Raw genomic sequence first — 17,306 nt, forward strand, 5'->3', positions numbered from 1 at the left:
ATCGAATCTTTGATTCATTAGTTATCTTTAATGATTCAGATATATTCTTTTTATGTTTTATGAGTTTTGTGTTTGTTTATTTATTTGTTAATTGTTTTTATGTTGTAATCAATGTTAAATTCAGGGAAACAGATCATTATTTTATTAAAAACTATTCTTGAATCGTAAAATATTGGTAGGTGTACAAATGCTGTTGGATTGTATTGGATACTGGGCAAACCGACAAAGTAACGACAATTTACTTTAGATGTATTTGTCTCTTTCCATATAGCATGGAAGCCCGTTTCTATGGAAGCCCGTTTCCGCCACTGAATAAAACAAAAAAAAGGTAATTGCAACTTTTTATCTCACAATTCGGACTTTTTTTCACAGAATTGTGAGATATAAACTCGCAATTGCGAGCTATAAAGTCACAATTGCGAGATATAAAGTCAGAATTCTGACTTTTTTTCTCAGAATTGCGTGATATAAACTCACAATTGCGAGATAAAAACTCGCAATTCTGACTTTTTCTCGCAATTGCGAGTTTATATCTCGCAATTCTGACTTTTTTTTTCTCAGAATTGCGAGATATAAACTCGCAATTGCGAGTTAAAGTCCAATTTTGAGGGGGAAAAAAGACTGATATGTTCTCAGAATTGTGAGTTTATACCTCGCAGTTCTGACTTTATTTCTCAGAATTGCGAGTTTATATCTCTCAATTATGACTTTTTAACTCGCAATTGCGAGTTTATATCACGCAATTCTGAGAAAAAAAAGTCAGAATTGTGAGATAAAAAGTCGCAATTACCTCTTTTACTTTTTATTCAGTGGCGGAAACGGGCTTCCATAGAAACGGGCTTCCATAGTTTTCTGGTTTATCACATTGGAATGAGTGAAAAAAATTATTTCTCTGTTGTAAAATTTGGAAAGACTAAAAGTAAATCTTATATCCTTAGTGAAAAATTTGCTTTTTTATCCCCTCATTCATCTCGTTCAGAAAAAGCAATCAATACAATTTGTGATTCGATTGTGGAAGAAAACAATATAAATGTAGAGAATTTTAAGAATGTTCAAGAAGTTATTAATTAGAACTATACACGAACTATATTAGAACTATATTAATTAGAACTCAAAAAGACAAAATACAACTTTGTGATTTTTTAAAGCACTAAAGAGATTGTCTCTTTATGAACGATATTTTTCAGCAATTATGTTCTCACCAGTATTTCATATATTCTATGTTATTTTGTATGTTTATTAAACCGTTTTTCTTATAATAAATAAATTACCATTTCGTAACTAGATGATTTCAGGTTTTACTGAGCTTGATTCCCATAAACCTGATACACACACACACAAACAAACAAACAAACATACACACACACACGTCTCCGCTGTGTGGCAGCCAAAGGAGGGTGTGTGCACGGGCAAAAATGGGAAAGGGTAGGGTAGGGTAGGGTGGGATGGGAGGAGGGGTATCCACTAATCACACTGTCCCTGTCCGGCTGTTCTTACATACACGCTCACGAGCAGGAAAACAAAGAGCCGGAGATGCGCGTGGATTTACCGGAGAGGACAACAAAAGAGGAAATACGAAAGTAACGTCTGATCAGATCCGTACGGATATGAAGTTCGCTCTGGAATGTGGCGATCTGTTGCTGTCATTTTAAAGAAATGTATTAGCCTAATATGGGTGACTGTATAACTGTTCGTACACTGATGTGTTCATGTGCACTTTGAGTGTTATACACCACGCCACTCTGTTTTTGTTTTTATGAGGAAGTTTTCTCTGGACACGTTTCAGGAATTCGATTTCTTTATGGATTATATAGGAGAGTGAGACACATTTGGTGAGTAGTCTGGTGTAATATAACAGATATGACTTTTAGCAGCTTCAGTTGTGAATGTAGTATATTTACTGCATCTTACCTAGTGTTACTTTGTCAGACAAACAAAATAATACCAAATTAATGACAGATTCATTGGTTACATCATGTTGCATTACCACATTCAGTTCACACAGCAGATCCTTAGGAATATTGACTTTTGGATTAAATTTTTCATTGGTCCTTTGTTTCTGAAACATTGTTAGAAATGATTATGTAAGAAATTAAATGTTAGGTCCGACAACACAAAGAAATTTGTAATCTAATTGACTACAATATCTCAAATACCAAAAAAAACAGTTTAGTTTACTATCCTTGTGGGGACTCTCCATAGGCGTCATGGTTTTTATAATATACAAACTATATATTCTATCGCCCTACACCTAAACCTACCTTTCACAGAAAACTTTCTGCACACTTACTTCTATCGATCTAAAAGGGGACTTTATGGACATTTATTGTTTTTATTTACAGGTAGTTATGAATACTATAATCTAAGTCTAGCAGAAACGTTTCTGCATTTTTACATAAAAAATACAGTTTATATATATATATATTTATATATATATATATATTTATATATATATATATAATTAAAATGTAAAAAGAAATATATTTCTGTGGTTTTTGCCATATATATATATATATATATATATATATCCCAGTGATTCTCAGGAATTTGAAAGCAAAGCCAAGGTTCACAACAGGAAAGGAGGATTCCATTCCCAAGATGTTTATAGGTGGGAGGGGAAGTGTCTTGTACACATTTCTGGAAAAAAAAAACGCCTAGCAGGGGATACTTGGGTGTCCTGTTGCTTTAGGGGATGTTTATACATTATTGAAGTTTGAAATATCAGAAGGATGTAAAAATGACGAAACATTAACGCCCTTCTAATGGTAACCTTTTCAGCCATCCTGTTTCACCCCATGGGAAAGCATTTCTCTCTGGCATTCTTTAATGTTGAGCTTTGTATGTTCAGGATATCAAAATAGATCACAGCAGCACATTAGAGAACTTGACAGACCTGCTGAGTCTGTCTGAGGGGTGCGAGTCAAGTGAAAAAATCAGTGACGCCAAAGTTCAACCTGGCTGTAGAATTGTTGACAAAGGAAGTTGTGTTGACACACCCTTTCCCTTCCAAAATATCCAGATAATTCCAAGCCAAGATTCCCAATCAGTTCCATTCAAGTCATGGGTATTGTTTTTAAATAAGGAGAAACAATAAGCAGTTTTATATAAACACCTAATCATATTACTTTAATCTCATCATGCATTCTTAAAACATGAATAGGCTTTTAGAATCCGAAAGGTCAAAGTACATGGCACTTACAAACATGACATACAAACACATTCCTAGCTATATTTCATACTGTTTCCAGCATGCTGTTTCGCTAAAGAACCAGTCTGATTGCAAGTCCAGCTCCTATTTTATATAAAAGTGTGACATGTAAGAGCAAAGTCCAATGCGTTTGAACCTGTACGGTTTGAGGTAACTCCAGTACAAAGATCACTGTGCCTTTTATTTAATTTAATGAATTACCAGGTAATTGTCATGACAAATGTATATGTAGTTCTGAGGACTTTGTCTCTGACTGAGGTTGCAATTACAGTACTCTTCATGAGGGATATGAAACTGAAAGAATGAAAACTAGGGTTGGACAATATATTGGTACTTGGTACTATATCGGTTATTGGCTGTAGTTATTTCTGTACTGTATATTAAAATATTGTGATGTCACTTGTAGCATTTAAAATGACTTATTTTGGTTTTAGTGTTTTAATTGTACAAAATAATATAAATGAACATGAAATGAAAATTGATCTATTTTCTAAATGCATGTTTTAGATCTGAATAATTCATCTGTGCATGTTTAATCTTTTCAGTTTTCAGTTTAATCAAAATGCAAGACTCCAATAATTTAGTCCTGCCTCTTCACATTCACACAGTTCACAGTCATGTGCCTCCACTTTTGTGTGCGACGCATTTTTTTCAAAAATGCAATCAACAAATCGATACATACAACCAAGTCACCACACTAAATTTTTTCATGTTTGATTAATTTGTTACACTCGATGTTCATCACAACATGGAATTCCTTTTAATTGTGACTTTAACATTGCCCATTTATTGTCCATTACTTGAAAATAATTATCAGTTTAGCAGTATTAGCCAGAATTGTAATATATCTAATGAAAACAATGCAATGTCGGGTGTTCTGGGATTGATCAAATGATGGAAAGAGTTTGTTAAGGTGCATCAGTCATGTTTAATGTCCTTATTATTTGTTACTGCAGGGTGAAGATTGAAGGCCCTCGGTGACCTTGCTGCCTGGCCTCATATTGGCCAGGTTGCTTTGGTTAAAACATCAAAACCAATCAAGATGTCTTCTCAAGAGTCTCCGCATCTGCCTCCAAAACCCGAGGTTAAACAAAGACCCCCAATTCCCATTAAGCAATCCAATAATACCTCAGACACGTCATCTGTGGAAGGTGCAACCTCACAGAACTCTGGGAATGTCAAAAAGATAGTCAACAAATTCAGCCAGCCAGAGACTAAGATTCCAAGTGGAGATACAGCAAAGAGCACCAGCATAGAATGGAGACAACAAAGACCTCCTGCAATAAAGCCCAGGCGCAAATCGAGAAGTTCTTCCCTCACCAGCGCTGGCAAGGCACCTCCTCTGCCTCCAAAGACCAGACAAAATCACAGTGGACAGAAAGACGAGGTGGACAGCCAAGAGAGACAAGAAGGAGCTTTGAGTGCTGTTGATGGAGGCCGTTCAGGTATGGTGTATTTACTTTCATTTTCAGGATTTGTTTGACCTACATCCATGGAATACCTATGCGTGTTTCCAGGAATTTTCTTTCACAATATTCAGTCACAACATTTTAAATAGCAGTAAACTTAAAGGAATAGTTCACCCATAAATGAAATTTGCTCACCTTTAGGCCATCCAAGATGTAAATGAGACTGAGATTTGATGAAATGTAGCATTACATTACTTACTTACCAGTGTATCCTCTGCAGTCAATGTAATGAGTTTAATGAGGTTAATGGAATGAGAGTTCAAACAATTGATAAAAACATCACAATAATCCTCAAGTAATCCACAAGACTCCAGTCTGTCAATTTATGTCTTGTGAAGCAAAAAGCTGCGTGTTCTCCAGTGAATTTTACAGTGAATGTAAATGGCTAGTTTGGTTTTTACAATATAGTTTTGAAAGTAACTTTGAATGTGAGCTTTGTGTGTAACATCCTTCAGGAATGCAAGCTAATTGACTTACATACAGTAGTGTTCCTAAAACTCATGTCAGTTTCTTGTATTGGATGTTTTAGTTTTTTTTTTTTTCTAATTCAATTAAGCATAATTCAGACATGGTGATTTTGTTGTTGGTTGTTCAGTGGGATTATACAGTCTGTGTCGTCTGCTGAACACATGGACAGATGGGTGTGGGGGGATTAAATAACCCCTCTTGGAACTAATTATATTAAAACTACACTACCGTTCAAAGGTTTGGGGGCTTTTTAAAAAAAGTGTCTTATGCTCACCAAGACTGTACTTATTTGATAAAAAATACAGTAAATAATATAGTAAAAACAGTCATGATGAAAGAAAAGCATTTATTAAATATATATTGCCACTTTTGATTACTTTACTGCATCCTTGTTCAAATAAAGCTGATTTCTTAAAAAAAACAAAAAAGATCTTACGGATCCCAAACTATTGAATGGTATATATACATGTGTATATATATACATGTGTACATAACATTTTTTGTGTCTTGTAGAATTGAATTCTGAGATGTAGACTTTTTTACAAGTCTTTCTACTATGCATATTAGGGTTGACAGTATAACTAAATCTTTCTAGAATTTTACCTTTTTTTTTTTTTTTTGGAAATGGACTCAACACCGAAACAAAAGAATGATGAACAAAAAAATAGGATGAATATGATCAGTACTGCACATATATTTTCTTTATTATATGTGCAGTACTGAGTCATATGAATGCAAAACATTACCAGAAAGTCTGTTCCAAAGTTTAAGAGCCGTTTGTTTTTTCTTACTTAACATTCCTGTTGGACATCATCTGAGAATATAGTGTTCATAAAACTCTTTTACAGTAACAATTATGTGAACTGAGCTAGTTTGACTGTCTTGGAGGCTTGAAAGTAACATGCAAGTGGACTTTATGTGATTATTGGGGTAATAAACCAGTGTCCTACCCTTAAGTTCATGCACTCAACTAGTCCAGAATCCGAGAGAGCTTCGAGCAGGTCAGTCACCAGTATAGTGAAATGGCAGAAGGGCTAAAACGAGCATTTGGCAAGATCAAGCAAAATGTATTTGAGGCGATTGAAGATCTTCGGGTTAAGGAGGGGGAGGAGGGATCGACACAGCGCAAAGGTTCCATGCAGAAGTTGACGGCACTGATAACAGCAGGCTCGAAGGGCGAGGTGGACCAGTCAAAGCAGAAGCAGAGAAGAGATGGTAATCTAAGATCTTATACACTGGAAATGGGAAAGGATATGAAGCCTTTCGAGAGCAATACAATGTTTAGAGTACTGCAAAGACATTCAGTCATGGTACTACTAAAGGTTATAGAGTCAGTCTTTGCTGCAGCTTATTTAGCATATCTTTATGTAAGAGCCAAAGATACTTAAGAGCATCCATAAAGAAAAAAGATCTTTTTAAATCTAGTGCCTAAATCAAGTTTTTAGAAATGTACTCTTTGTACCCATATTTGTTTCATATGGTTTAGAAAACGTTTCTGCTGTTTTAAAAGTAGTTTAAATTTAATGAAAATGTCATGTGGTATAACCATAAAGTAAAAAGTAATAACGTTTTCCAAACCTCTTGAATACATCTTAATCTTAAAAAAAAAAAAAGAGTTTACATTTATTTTTTAAGATATACAATTTTTTTATTTTATTTTTATACATCATTCATTTTTAGAACAAGACATTATAGTTGAATATGGCAAAATGTTTAAGTATAGATAGATAGAAATAGATACAGTTAATTACTCACAATATGATACATTTTCTGAAATGTTATGTTTAAATACGGAAATGAGGCATTATTATTAAAAATGCACTCAGCTGCATACATTGAAATCTGAACATTGGATAAAGCCAGATTCAAAATGATTGTTTCTTTTGTTGACATAGTAGAGTTAAAGGTTTTTACAGAGGGGATTTTGGATATCTCTTTTTACCACTCCATAATTAAAACAAAAAAATACTGTCAACAGTCAGTTTTTAGGAATAAAATGTTATGTAAATCAGGTGATTGTTATATGAACAAACCCCTCTGTAAAAACATTCAGAATTTAGAAAACTCGAAAGGTTTGGTGTACTGTATGTAAGTGGAGATTTCTGTCTCATTTTGAGAAAACAGCCTTTAAAGATACTGTATGTTTTGTAATTGATTTTTACAGACTAAATAACTAAATAACGTTTAATCAAATAAACACATAAATGTGTATTTTGGTTATTGTCTTTCCACTAGTCTGAAAGAAGACGTTCTGGAAGAAAAATATCACAAAATCACAAAATTGACCAGTGCATGGAAAAAAAAAAACCCAATGGTTTACCTAGTGTCTTGCCTTATAGTTAACATAGCATTTTATAACAGAAACTAACCTTCTTCAGGGGTTCTTTACTGACATGTTTTTTCTCCATTATAATAGCAGGACAGTTACAATCAAAATTATTCAACCCCCACAGGTTTATTGGCAAAATGTACAGACTTTCAGCTGTTGGCAATGAACAAATCAAACAAAAGTAATTGAAATAGCTCAACACAGCAAATGTTTCAAGTGATTTCCCCAAATTCAACTGAAAATACAACTTGTGTAAATTTTGAGACTTCTGCAGTCTCAAAATTATTCACCCCCCTGAACAGAATCCCTCACAACAGCACAAATCTGCAAAACAGGTGTTGTCTCAAGCACACCTGATGCAATTAATCAGCTTCATTAGTTGCACCAGGTGGGCTTGAGCAGGAACACAGCATGAAATACCTGAATTGGAAGAATGGTCTAAAAAGTTAAGAGAAGAGATCATCGCCCTTCATACAAAAATAAAGTGAAGGCACTGAATGTTCCTAGAGACACTGTTGGAAGCATAGTTCGCAAGTTAAAACATAAGGGAACAGTGGTTACAGAAAAAATAAGCTGTCAATGGCTGCAGCCAGATTTCTGAGAAGGCAGGTTCAGAAAAACCCTTGAGTGACTGCAAAAGACCTGCAGCAAGACTTGGTGGCAACAGGCACTGAGGTTTCAGTTTGCACAGTATGGCCAGAACTCCAAGATGTACACCACTACTGACCCAAAAGTACAAGAAAAGTCGGCTCCAGCTCCAATTTTGCACAAAATCACATAAGCCACAGAAGTTTTGGGATTCTGTGCTGTGGAACGATGAAACAAAACTTGTTGGCTCTATGAATCAGCAGTATGTCTGGAGGAAGAAGAATGAAGCCTACGTTGAAAAGAACACTGCCGGCATACAGTTAAGCATGGTAGTGGCTCGGTGATGCACTGGGGCTGCTTTGCATCCTCTGGCACTGGAAACCTGCAGCTGGTGTCTTGCTATAAATCTCATTTGCTGCAGGTCATCACAGCAAAAGAGTGCCCTACTAAGTACTAAAGATGCTTGCAATGAAGGGGTTGAATAATTTTGAGGCTGCAGAAATCATTAAAAGTTGCATTTTCAGTTGAATTTGGGGAAACCACTTGAAAGATTTAGCTGTGTTGAGCTATTTCAATTACTTTTGTTTGATTTGTTCATTGTAAACAGCTGAAAGTCTGTACATTTTGCCAATAAACCTGATTTGCAATGGGGGTTGAATAATTTTGATTGCAACCGTATATCATCCTGACATTTTTGACTTTATATCCCCAAAAATATTTCGGATTGATTTTTAATACAAAAACATGCATCATATTCCGATCATTGTGTGAATTGCATTTTTAATGTATTTATGGAAAAAAAAAAAAATGATAGGATGAAAAAAATAGCATCATGTTATTGACCCATCTTAAAGTTCATTCAAAGCCTTACCATGATCCATGTCCTCTTCTAGCTCCTGATGGAAAAGAAGGCGGCAAACTGCGAGAAGAGCAGGATTCCAGCCCTCTTCCAGAGCCTCAGTGTGAAAAGAACTGCGGCTGTATATGTCACCTGCAGAGGCCTGGCATGAAGCTCGTATGGGTGCCAATAAGCGAGCAGGATGATGACGAGGGTGAGGATGATGAGATTGAATACAGTGACACGGAGGATCAGAACAAAAGCGGAGAGGGAGAGAACGAAGACAAGTCAAATAAGGAGCCGAATTCTTTGAGTGAGTCAATAGCTGAAGATGAGAACAAGAAGGAGGAACTGCAAGTTAAAAAAGGCAAGTTTCAGGAGACTCGTAATCTAATAGAGCAACAGCTGAGGAGGAAATCGGACCCTGGACCTCCAACGTTGATTGCCTCTGTTGTCCCATTTCCTCAGACTCCTCTAAACGTCCCCAAAGACCAGTCTTTGGAGGAGCCAGAGGAGTCCATCTACGATGTTAGCCTGGAGGTGGTCACTCCACCCAGACCTCAGAAGGGGTCGGACACTGTAAGCAAGGACGCACCTCCGGCCATTCCTCCCAGGATGCCTTTAGATAACAGGGGTCCACCTCGCATTATTCTGCCTCAGCCTCTAGCACGCCCTGCCTCCCCTCTGCTTCCCCCTAAAAAGTGCAGCCCACCTGCCAGTCCCCGACCACAAAGAACTCCACCACCACCACCAGCCAAGACCTATGAGAACGGAAGACGTCTCAGCAATTATTCTCTCAAGTCTATAGGTACATAAAGGCATTTAAAGTAGGCATGGAATCAAAATGTACCCTATTTATGTTCTTAAAAAGAAGTCAAAAATGAAAATTATGTCATAAATGTTCCAAACTGTGTTATTTTATATACATATTATTTTTTATATATTTTGAATTAGCTTTTATTTTTTCAGTTTTTATTTACCTTTTAGCAATTTTGTTATTCGATTTCGTAATTTTTTAATTATTATTTTAAATATTTCTATTTAGCTTTATTTTTATTTTAGTTGTAATCATTTCAGTACTTCTATTTACTAAAGGACTTTTATTTCAGTTAGTTGCCAAGGTAACATTTCTATTTTTTTTATTTAAGTTTTAAAGTAAAACAATAAGGTTCTTTTAGTTAACATTGTTAATGCATTATTTACCAGTAACTAACAATGAGCAATACATTTGTTACAGCAATTTTTGCTAACGTTCATTGTTAGTTCATGCTAGCTCAGGTCTATTAAAGGGATAGTTCACCCAAAAATGAAAATTCTGTCATTAATTACTCACCCTCATGTCGTTCTAAATCCGTAAGACCTTCGTTCATCTTCGGAACACAAATTAAGATATTTTTGATGGAATCTGAGAGCTCTCTGACCCTCCCATAGACAGAAAGGGTCCTTACACGATCAAGGTCCTGAAATGTAGCAAGGACATCGGTAAAATAATCCATGTGACATCAGGGGTTCCACCGTAATTTTACGTAGCTACGAGAATACTTTTTGAGTTTAAAAGAAAAAAAAAAAACGACTTTATTCAACAATTCAACAATTGTAAAACTAAAGAGAGCTCTCAGATTCCATCAAAAATATCTTAATTTGTGTTCCGAAGATGAACGAAGGTCTTACGGGTTTGGAACGACATGAGGGTGAGTAATTAATAACAAAATTTTCATTTTTGGGTGAACTATCCCTTTAAATAATATTAACAGATAAAACTTTTAATAATGTATTAGTAAATGTTCAAATGAACATCAACTTAATCAAAATGCTCAAAAGCTTAATAAATGCTTTAGATCCTTATTGTGAAGTTTTACCAATTTTGATTTTTTTATCTGACATTTATATTTAATTTTATTTAGCTTTATTTCAATTGATGAAAATGATTTTTAATAATTTTAGTGTTAGTTAACAATAACAACACTGTTCCAGACATGTATGACTTACTTTCTTCTTCAGAACAAATTCTTTTATTCAATGCCCACTATTCACAGTCCAATTACTACTAATAGATCAAATCTCATCCTGTAATTTATTTTTTTATTTTTTATTTTAAATATACTATTTCACTCAGAAATGCATTATATTACAGAAGTAAAATGTGTTTGAAGCATTTCTTTAAGTGAATGAAGTGATTCAGACTAACATTGATTATCTCTGTGTATTTGTTTTATGGTACTTAATTGTTGGTTTCTCCTTTTTTTGACATCAACAGATGAGACTGACAGTGCAGGGGCTGATGGGGAAAAATGTGGATCCACTGAGAAGTATATATGTTTATGTTTTTTATATTTCTTTCATCTCTCAAACAGTTTCTGCTCTCTTAAGCTTTAATATTGTAGTCATACAGCTGTCGTATTTGTCTTTACTATGTGTGTAACTCAATCTCTGTCTCAGCTCTAGACCTCCACGAGCCATTCCACATCACCAACAATCTGTTGACTTGGAAGCTGGGAAGTCTGAGGGTATAATTTTTTTCTAAATGAATAAATGACCAGTTTTAAATTGAAAATTGTAAGGCAGATGAAAGTTAAGAAAGAAACACTGTAAAGAAATTGTGATGAATGATGTCATCCATACATTTCTCAATAAATTGATTTTAGGGGGTTGAGTTTAATGCCATATTTTCTGACCCTTGCAGAGCTGTATCAGTTTTACACAGAAACATATATACACAAGGAGATCAGGAGGACAGTATGTCGCAACATCAGTAAAACCAGCATGGACTTCCAGATGGACCCACACAATACATCCAGCCCAGAGAAAGGAGAAAAACATCCCAGATCCAGTAGTGTTCCAAATCTCAAGCAGAGCAATTTATGGCGGGATCAGCCAGCAGTACGAGACAGTGGTGTCTTGCAGACCCTAAGTTCAGAAGAGTGCAAGTACCAAGAGGTGAGCAGAAATCCTCAATGAACAAGGTACAGAACGCGGAGGAGAGCATGTACTTCTTAGCATATATGTTACATAATATGTGTAAACACATAATATGTGTTTGGGAACATGGAAAAAGTGATTTGAGAGGAAAAGAGAAGAAAGAGAGGATGGAAATCTCTAGGAGAAGACAGGATGGAAAGGGGTGGATGGGAAAGGAAGTATGAAGAGTGTTCATTTCACAAATACAAAACATGTACAAAAGATTGGGGTCAGTAAGATTGGTCTAATGCTCACCAAGGCTGCAGTTATTTGATCAAAAGTCTAGTAAAAACAGTAAAACTGTCAAATATTGTTACAATTTGAAAAAAAATTATTTTGATTTGAATATATTTTAAAATATCATTTATTCCTGTGTCACAGGATCCTCCACAAATCATTCTAATATGCTGATGTGGAGCTCAAGAAACATTTCTTATTATTGGAGAAATGTTGAAAACAATTGTACTGCATTTATTTTAAATATAATTTTTGTAACGTTATGAATGTCTTCAAAAGTGTTGATCGCTTTTGATCAATTTAATGCATTCCTAATTAATGCATCCTTGTTGAAAAAAAAATCTTTTGAACAGTAGTGTATTATAAAATTAAGGCAGTATGGATAAAGAACATTAAGGTTTTTTTGTTTTCTTGACAATTAAAATTGTCATGACCATAATGGAACAAAATTCCATTCTTATTGCTGTAATGTAATGTGTTTTTATGCAAAGTGTTGTTTTAATAAAGTATTTATACATTTTTAAAAATACTGTACTACATAAAAAAATGTCTGGATGCATTACAGTAATGAGAATTTTGAGGGAGAATTTTCTCAATTGTTATAAAAATAATTTCAAAATGCAACAAAAAACAACGTTTTATTTTCTATATTCAATTTTTTTTCTTGTATTACTAATTAGTCTAATACATTACAGAAGTGGAATAACACAATACAATGTAACACAATACAGACGATAATAAAAGTGAATGTGAAAAAACCGACCTATTACTACAAATATAAAGATTTTACAGAAATCGAAGAGTGAGTTGCATTTAAACAATATTTATGTTTTTCCCTTCTCTGTGTGCAGAGCATGTTCGAGGTGATTACATCAGAAATGTCCTATTTGCGCTCTCTGCGTGTGATAACAGATCATTTTATGGAGTCAAGTGACTTGAATGACACTCTTATTAACATGGACAAAAAGACCCTCTTCTCAAACATTCTGCGCATCCAAGAGGTCAGCGAGAGGTGAGTGCCTGTATGTGTGTGTAAAATGCAGACATTTACAGTTTAGATTTGCTGAGATGGCACTGTCTGAACCCCACAAATGAGTTTTGTTTGTATACATGAACCCCATAGACTACATTTGCAACATTGTTATTTTACTGCTACAAATGCTTTGCCAGGTGTAACCCATCAGAGTTTGCTGAGACAGCAGCGTTTGATGTTTTATTGCAATAATTAGAGTAGAAAACGATTAAACATGAAATCTCAGGAGGATAAATACATCATCGCCAACTAATAGTCTAATGCTTCGACAATGCAGTGTAGCCTGTAAAACAAGTCACAGCAGTCACAAACATTAATTTACAAATACCATTGTCTGTTGATGTTCACAGGTTTCTAAAGGACCTGGAGGAGCGTGTAGATGAGAGCGTTATCATTTCTGACATCTGTGACATCATCCACTATCACGCCCAACATCATTTCCCTGCGTATATCGACTATGTTCGAAACCAGATTTATCAGGAAAAGACCTACAGTAATCTCATGTGAGAAACTCATACATCTACACACACAAGCACTCAAAAACGGTTTCGTCTAATATTTTTTATTATCCATTTAAATGTATTTTGTATTCTCTCACGTGTTCTTTTGCCTAATATCTGTCACAGGCAAACTAACACTCAGTTTGCGACCATAATCACCCGACTCCAGGAGTCGCCCATTTGTCAACGACTGCCCTTCATGTCCTTCATGTTGCTGCCCTTCCAGCGAATCACACGCAATAAAATGCTCATCGAGGTGGGTGAATAACTCACAAAAAATACTTTCTATTAGTCTAAGAATCCTGAAAAAAATGTATCACACTTTCCACAAAAATACTAAGCAACATTGATGAAAGAAGAATATTTCTTGAGCAACAAATCAGCATGTTACAATGATTTCTGAAGGATCATGCCATCACAAGAATAAATTACATTTGAAAATATATTAAAATAGAAAACAATCATTTTAACTTGCGTTAATATTTCACAATTTGACTGTTTTACTGTATTTTTAAATACAGTAAATGCAGCCTTGGTGAGCATAAAAGTAACCTCTTTCAAAAACATATTACAAACATCTTAATGACCCCAGTATTGTAAACTGTAGAATGTATGTAAATGTTGGAACCAATTTCAGTTGGTTTTGGGGAGTTTTCTTTTGTTTTGTTTTTGTTTCCACAATTATACTTGGTTTGCAAGGCATCACATTATTATCTAGCGTGATCCAGGTAATATGAAGATAATTCAGATTTGTAAAATTATTATTATTATTTTTTCATCAGAACATCCTAAAGAGAACAGCCGTCGGGACGGATAAGGAACAAACAGCATCTAAAGCTCTGGACTCTGTGTCCAAGGTAAACACCTCAAGGTCACAGTTAATGCACCCTGTTTTTCCTCTCATTATAAAGCCACTCCTCACCCACTGTTCTATGATCAAACTAGACCTCATTGTTTTCAGAATAGCCTGTTAGAGAGAAAGATAAAAGGAAAAGAGAGCGAGAATGAGGAGGGGGGGGAGGAGGAGAGTGGAAAACAAGGGTAAATGCAGGTCGGCTCACTAGAAATATATGTTTCAGATTATATAAGGCTGCCATATTTTTGTTAGAGTCAATGATAACTATTGTAATAAAGTAGATTTTATAGCATTAGGCAAATAAAGGGCATTTATTTATGTTCATGAAGGAACCAAAATAGGTCAAGTTTAATGTTTGTCATGTCATGATGTATTCAGTTTCAGTTGTCTGCACGGAAAGAATGTGTTGGTGTTTATATGTATTGTTTATGGCTGTGTTGGCAGATGTGTTCTTAAAAAACTTCTCACGCATATCCTCACAGATCATTGAAGAATGTAATACTCAAGTTGGAAAAATGAAGCAGATGGAGGAACTGATTCAGATTAATGGTATGCTGGAGTTCGACAAACTAAAGGTGAGCAATTGATTTTTGTTTTAATGATACAGTTGGTTACAGTGGCTTTTAAATTTGCTCTGATTGTATTTTTTTTTAAATAGTGAAAAAATGACAAATTATATGAGCTTAAGAAAATGAGTAAAAAGATGAATTTTAGAACTGCAAAACCTGATGTAATCCAGCATGATTTGAGAATGTCACATGATCACTTTCACAAATGTTTACTTTTGATTAGTGACCTTAAAATAGTGTAGAATCTTAATTATTACTTTATAAATTATTACTTTTTTAACGTTTTGAAATCATGAAATGCTTTATTGAAATAAAAATTGTATTAAAAATATTTACTATTATATATTTTTATATACCTTTTATAATAATTATTTGAATTAATCTATTTATTTGTTGAAATGTTGTCTCATCATTGAATCATCTATTCAGGCGGTGCCAATTGTCTCTCAAACACGTTATTTGGAGAAACGAGGAGAGCTGCAGGAAGTAAACAGAGGAGGAACATTCTTGACCCTCCGCCCCAAATTCAGTCCCGTCTACCTCTTTCTCTTCAATGACCTGCTTATCATTGCCAGCAAGAAAAGGTAGAAAGCTGAAAAACCTGTTTGTTTTGTGGCTTTACTCTGTTTTATGAGGGTTACAAAACACTGCATTATGTTTACATGCCATTTATTTGGATTAACTTTTTAATTATGGTTTATAAATCATAACACACCTGTTTGCAATTACTGTTTAGTTAATCCTATTGTTTCTGAAGCAGACTTCACTCATTTATTTCTTCTTCTCTTTCCCTGTGCTGCAGTTCTGAGCGGTATGTAGTCCTCGATCATGCCCATCGCTCCCTGGTCCAGGTGCAGCCTTTTGGGGAGGACACAGCTGTCCCGAACATGGAGCACAGCCTCTGTCTGACCCTGCTGGAGAATCATCAGGGACGCCAGATGGAAAGAGTTTTGAAAGCTCCTACACAGTGCGTGGAGTTATAAATAAACTGTATACTATTTATTTTACTCAGCCGAGATTTTTTTCCCCCTGTAATTCAAGTATACAAGTCTTTTCAATGTACACTACCGTTTAAACATTTGGGGGTCGTTTTTTAATATATTTTTGAACATGTTTACCAAGGCTGCAATTATTTGATCAAAAATTAAATAACTTTAAAAGAACTGTTTAATATTTTAATATATTTTAAAATGTAATTTATTCCTGTGGTAGCAAAGCTAAAGCAGCCATTACTTCAGTCATCAGTGTCACATGATCCTTCAGAAATCATTCAATATACTAATTTGGTGCTCAAGAAACGTTTCTTATAACGAATGTTGAAGAAAGAAACGGCGATACATTTTTTTCAGGATTCTTTGATAAATACAAATTTTAAACGTGCAGCATTTAATTTTAATAGAAATCTTTCATAACATTAGTGTCTTTACTGTCACTTTTGATCAATTTACTGCACCCTTGCTGAATAAATGAATTAAATAAAACTTTTGGTGTATGTATAATCATTGCATTAAATAAAAAATAATAATTTAATATCAGCAATGTATCAGAATGTATGTACCATAATTTGGAAAAAAAATTTTTTTTTAATAATATTATTATTATTTTTAATTTTGTATACATCATACATTTCCACAATTGGAAAACTCCTCTATGTAATCTCCAGGATTAGTTTGACTATAAGGATGTACGCTGCTTTAAAGACTGTATAGGTCACTTTTCTTCAATCTCTCCAATCAGATCTGACCTGCACAGGTGGTTGGCAGCATTCCCGAATCCTGACAACCCCAGCAATGATCAAGAAGAAGTCATATATGAAGATTGGGGTAAGTGTGGGTGCTTATTTCTCTAAGGTTTATACGCATATGTGACGTGTCAGTGCTTGCCTTTGATTTTGATTACATTCTCTCTCTACAGATAAATAACTTTCTAATCATGTGTGTCTTTGTGTGACAGATTGCCCTCAGGTGCAGTGTGTGGAGCAGTATGTGGCAAACCAAGCAGATGAATTAAATCTGGAGCCCACGGAGATCATTAACATCGTGCGCAAAACCAGCGAAGGTGTGTCACGCTATACCAGGGCTGTCCAAACTCGGTCCTGGAGGGCCGGTGTCCTGCAGAGTTTAGCTCTAACTTGCCTCAACACACCTGACTGGAAGTTTCTATGCCTAGTAAGAGCTTGATTAACTGGTTCAGGTGTGTTTAATTAGGGTTGGAGCTAAACTCTGCAGGACACCGGCCCTCCAGGACCGAGTT

General features: G+C 35.0%; 1 protein-coding gene across 1 annotated transcript in view; it reads left to right on the plus strand.

The window, feature by feature from the left end:
* Window positions 1–1,485: 1,485 nt before the first annotated feature.
* Window positions 1,486–17,306, plus strand: part of LOC107665871 (rho guanine nucleotide exchange factor 15-like) — a 16,890-nt gene continuing 1,069 nt past the window's right edge. Inside the window, exons 1-15 of the mRNA XM_016456924.1 lie at window positions 1,486–1,832; window positions 4,165–4,653; window positions 8,956–9,708; window positions 11,158–11,209; window positions 11,340–11,407; window positions 11,584–11,837; window positions 12,947–13,107; window positions 13,479–13,631; window positions 13,755–13,884; window positions 14,411–14,485; window positions 14,967–15,059; window positions 15,483–15,637; window positions 15,856–16,020; window positions 16,791–16,876; window positions 17,007–17,111. Coding sequence (XP_016312410.1) covers window positions 4,251–4,653; window positions 8,956–9,708; window positions 11,158–11,209; window positions 11,340–11,407; window positions 11,584–11,837; window positions 12,947–13,107; window positions 13,479–13,631; window positions 13,755–13,884; window positions 14,411–14,485; window positions 14,967–15,059; window positions 15,483–15,637; window positions 15,856–16,020; window positions 16,791–16,876; window positions 17,007–17,111 — 2,653 coding nt within the window. The 5' untranslated portion in view covers window positions 1,486–1,832; window positions 4,165–4,250. The remainder of the gene's footprint in view (window positions 1,833–4,164; window positions 4,654–8,955; window positions 9,709–11,157; window positions 11,210–11,339; window positions 11,408–11,583; window positions 11,838–12,946; window positions 13,108–13,478; window positions 13,632–13,754; window positions 13,885–14,410; window positions 14,486–14,966; window positions 15,060–15,482; window positions 15,638–15,855; window positions 16,021–16,790; window positions 16,877–17,006; window positions 17,112–17,306) is intronic.

Source organism: Sinocyclocheilus anshuiensis, unplaced genomic scaffold (assembly GCF_001515605.1).
Source record: "Sinocyclocheilus anshuiensis isolate Anshui unplaced genomic scaffold, SAMN03320099.WGS_v1.1 scaffold647, whole genome shotgun sequence".
In the NCBI taxonomy this organism is placed as follows: Eukaryota; Metazoa; Chordata; class Actinopteri; order Cypriniformes; family Cyprinidae; genus Sinocyclocheilus; species Sinocyclocheilus anshuiensis.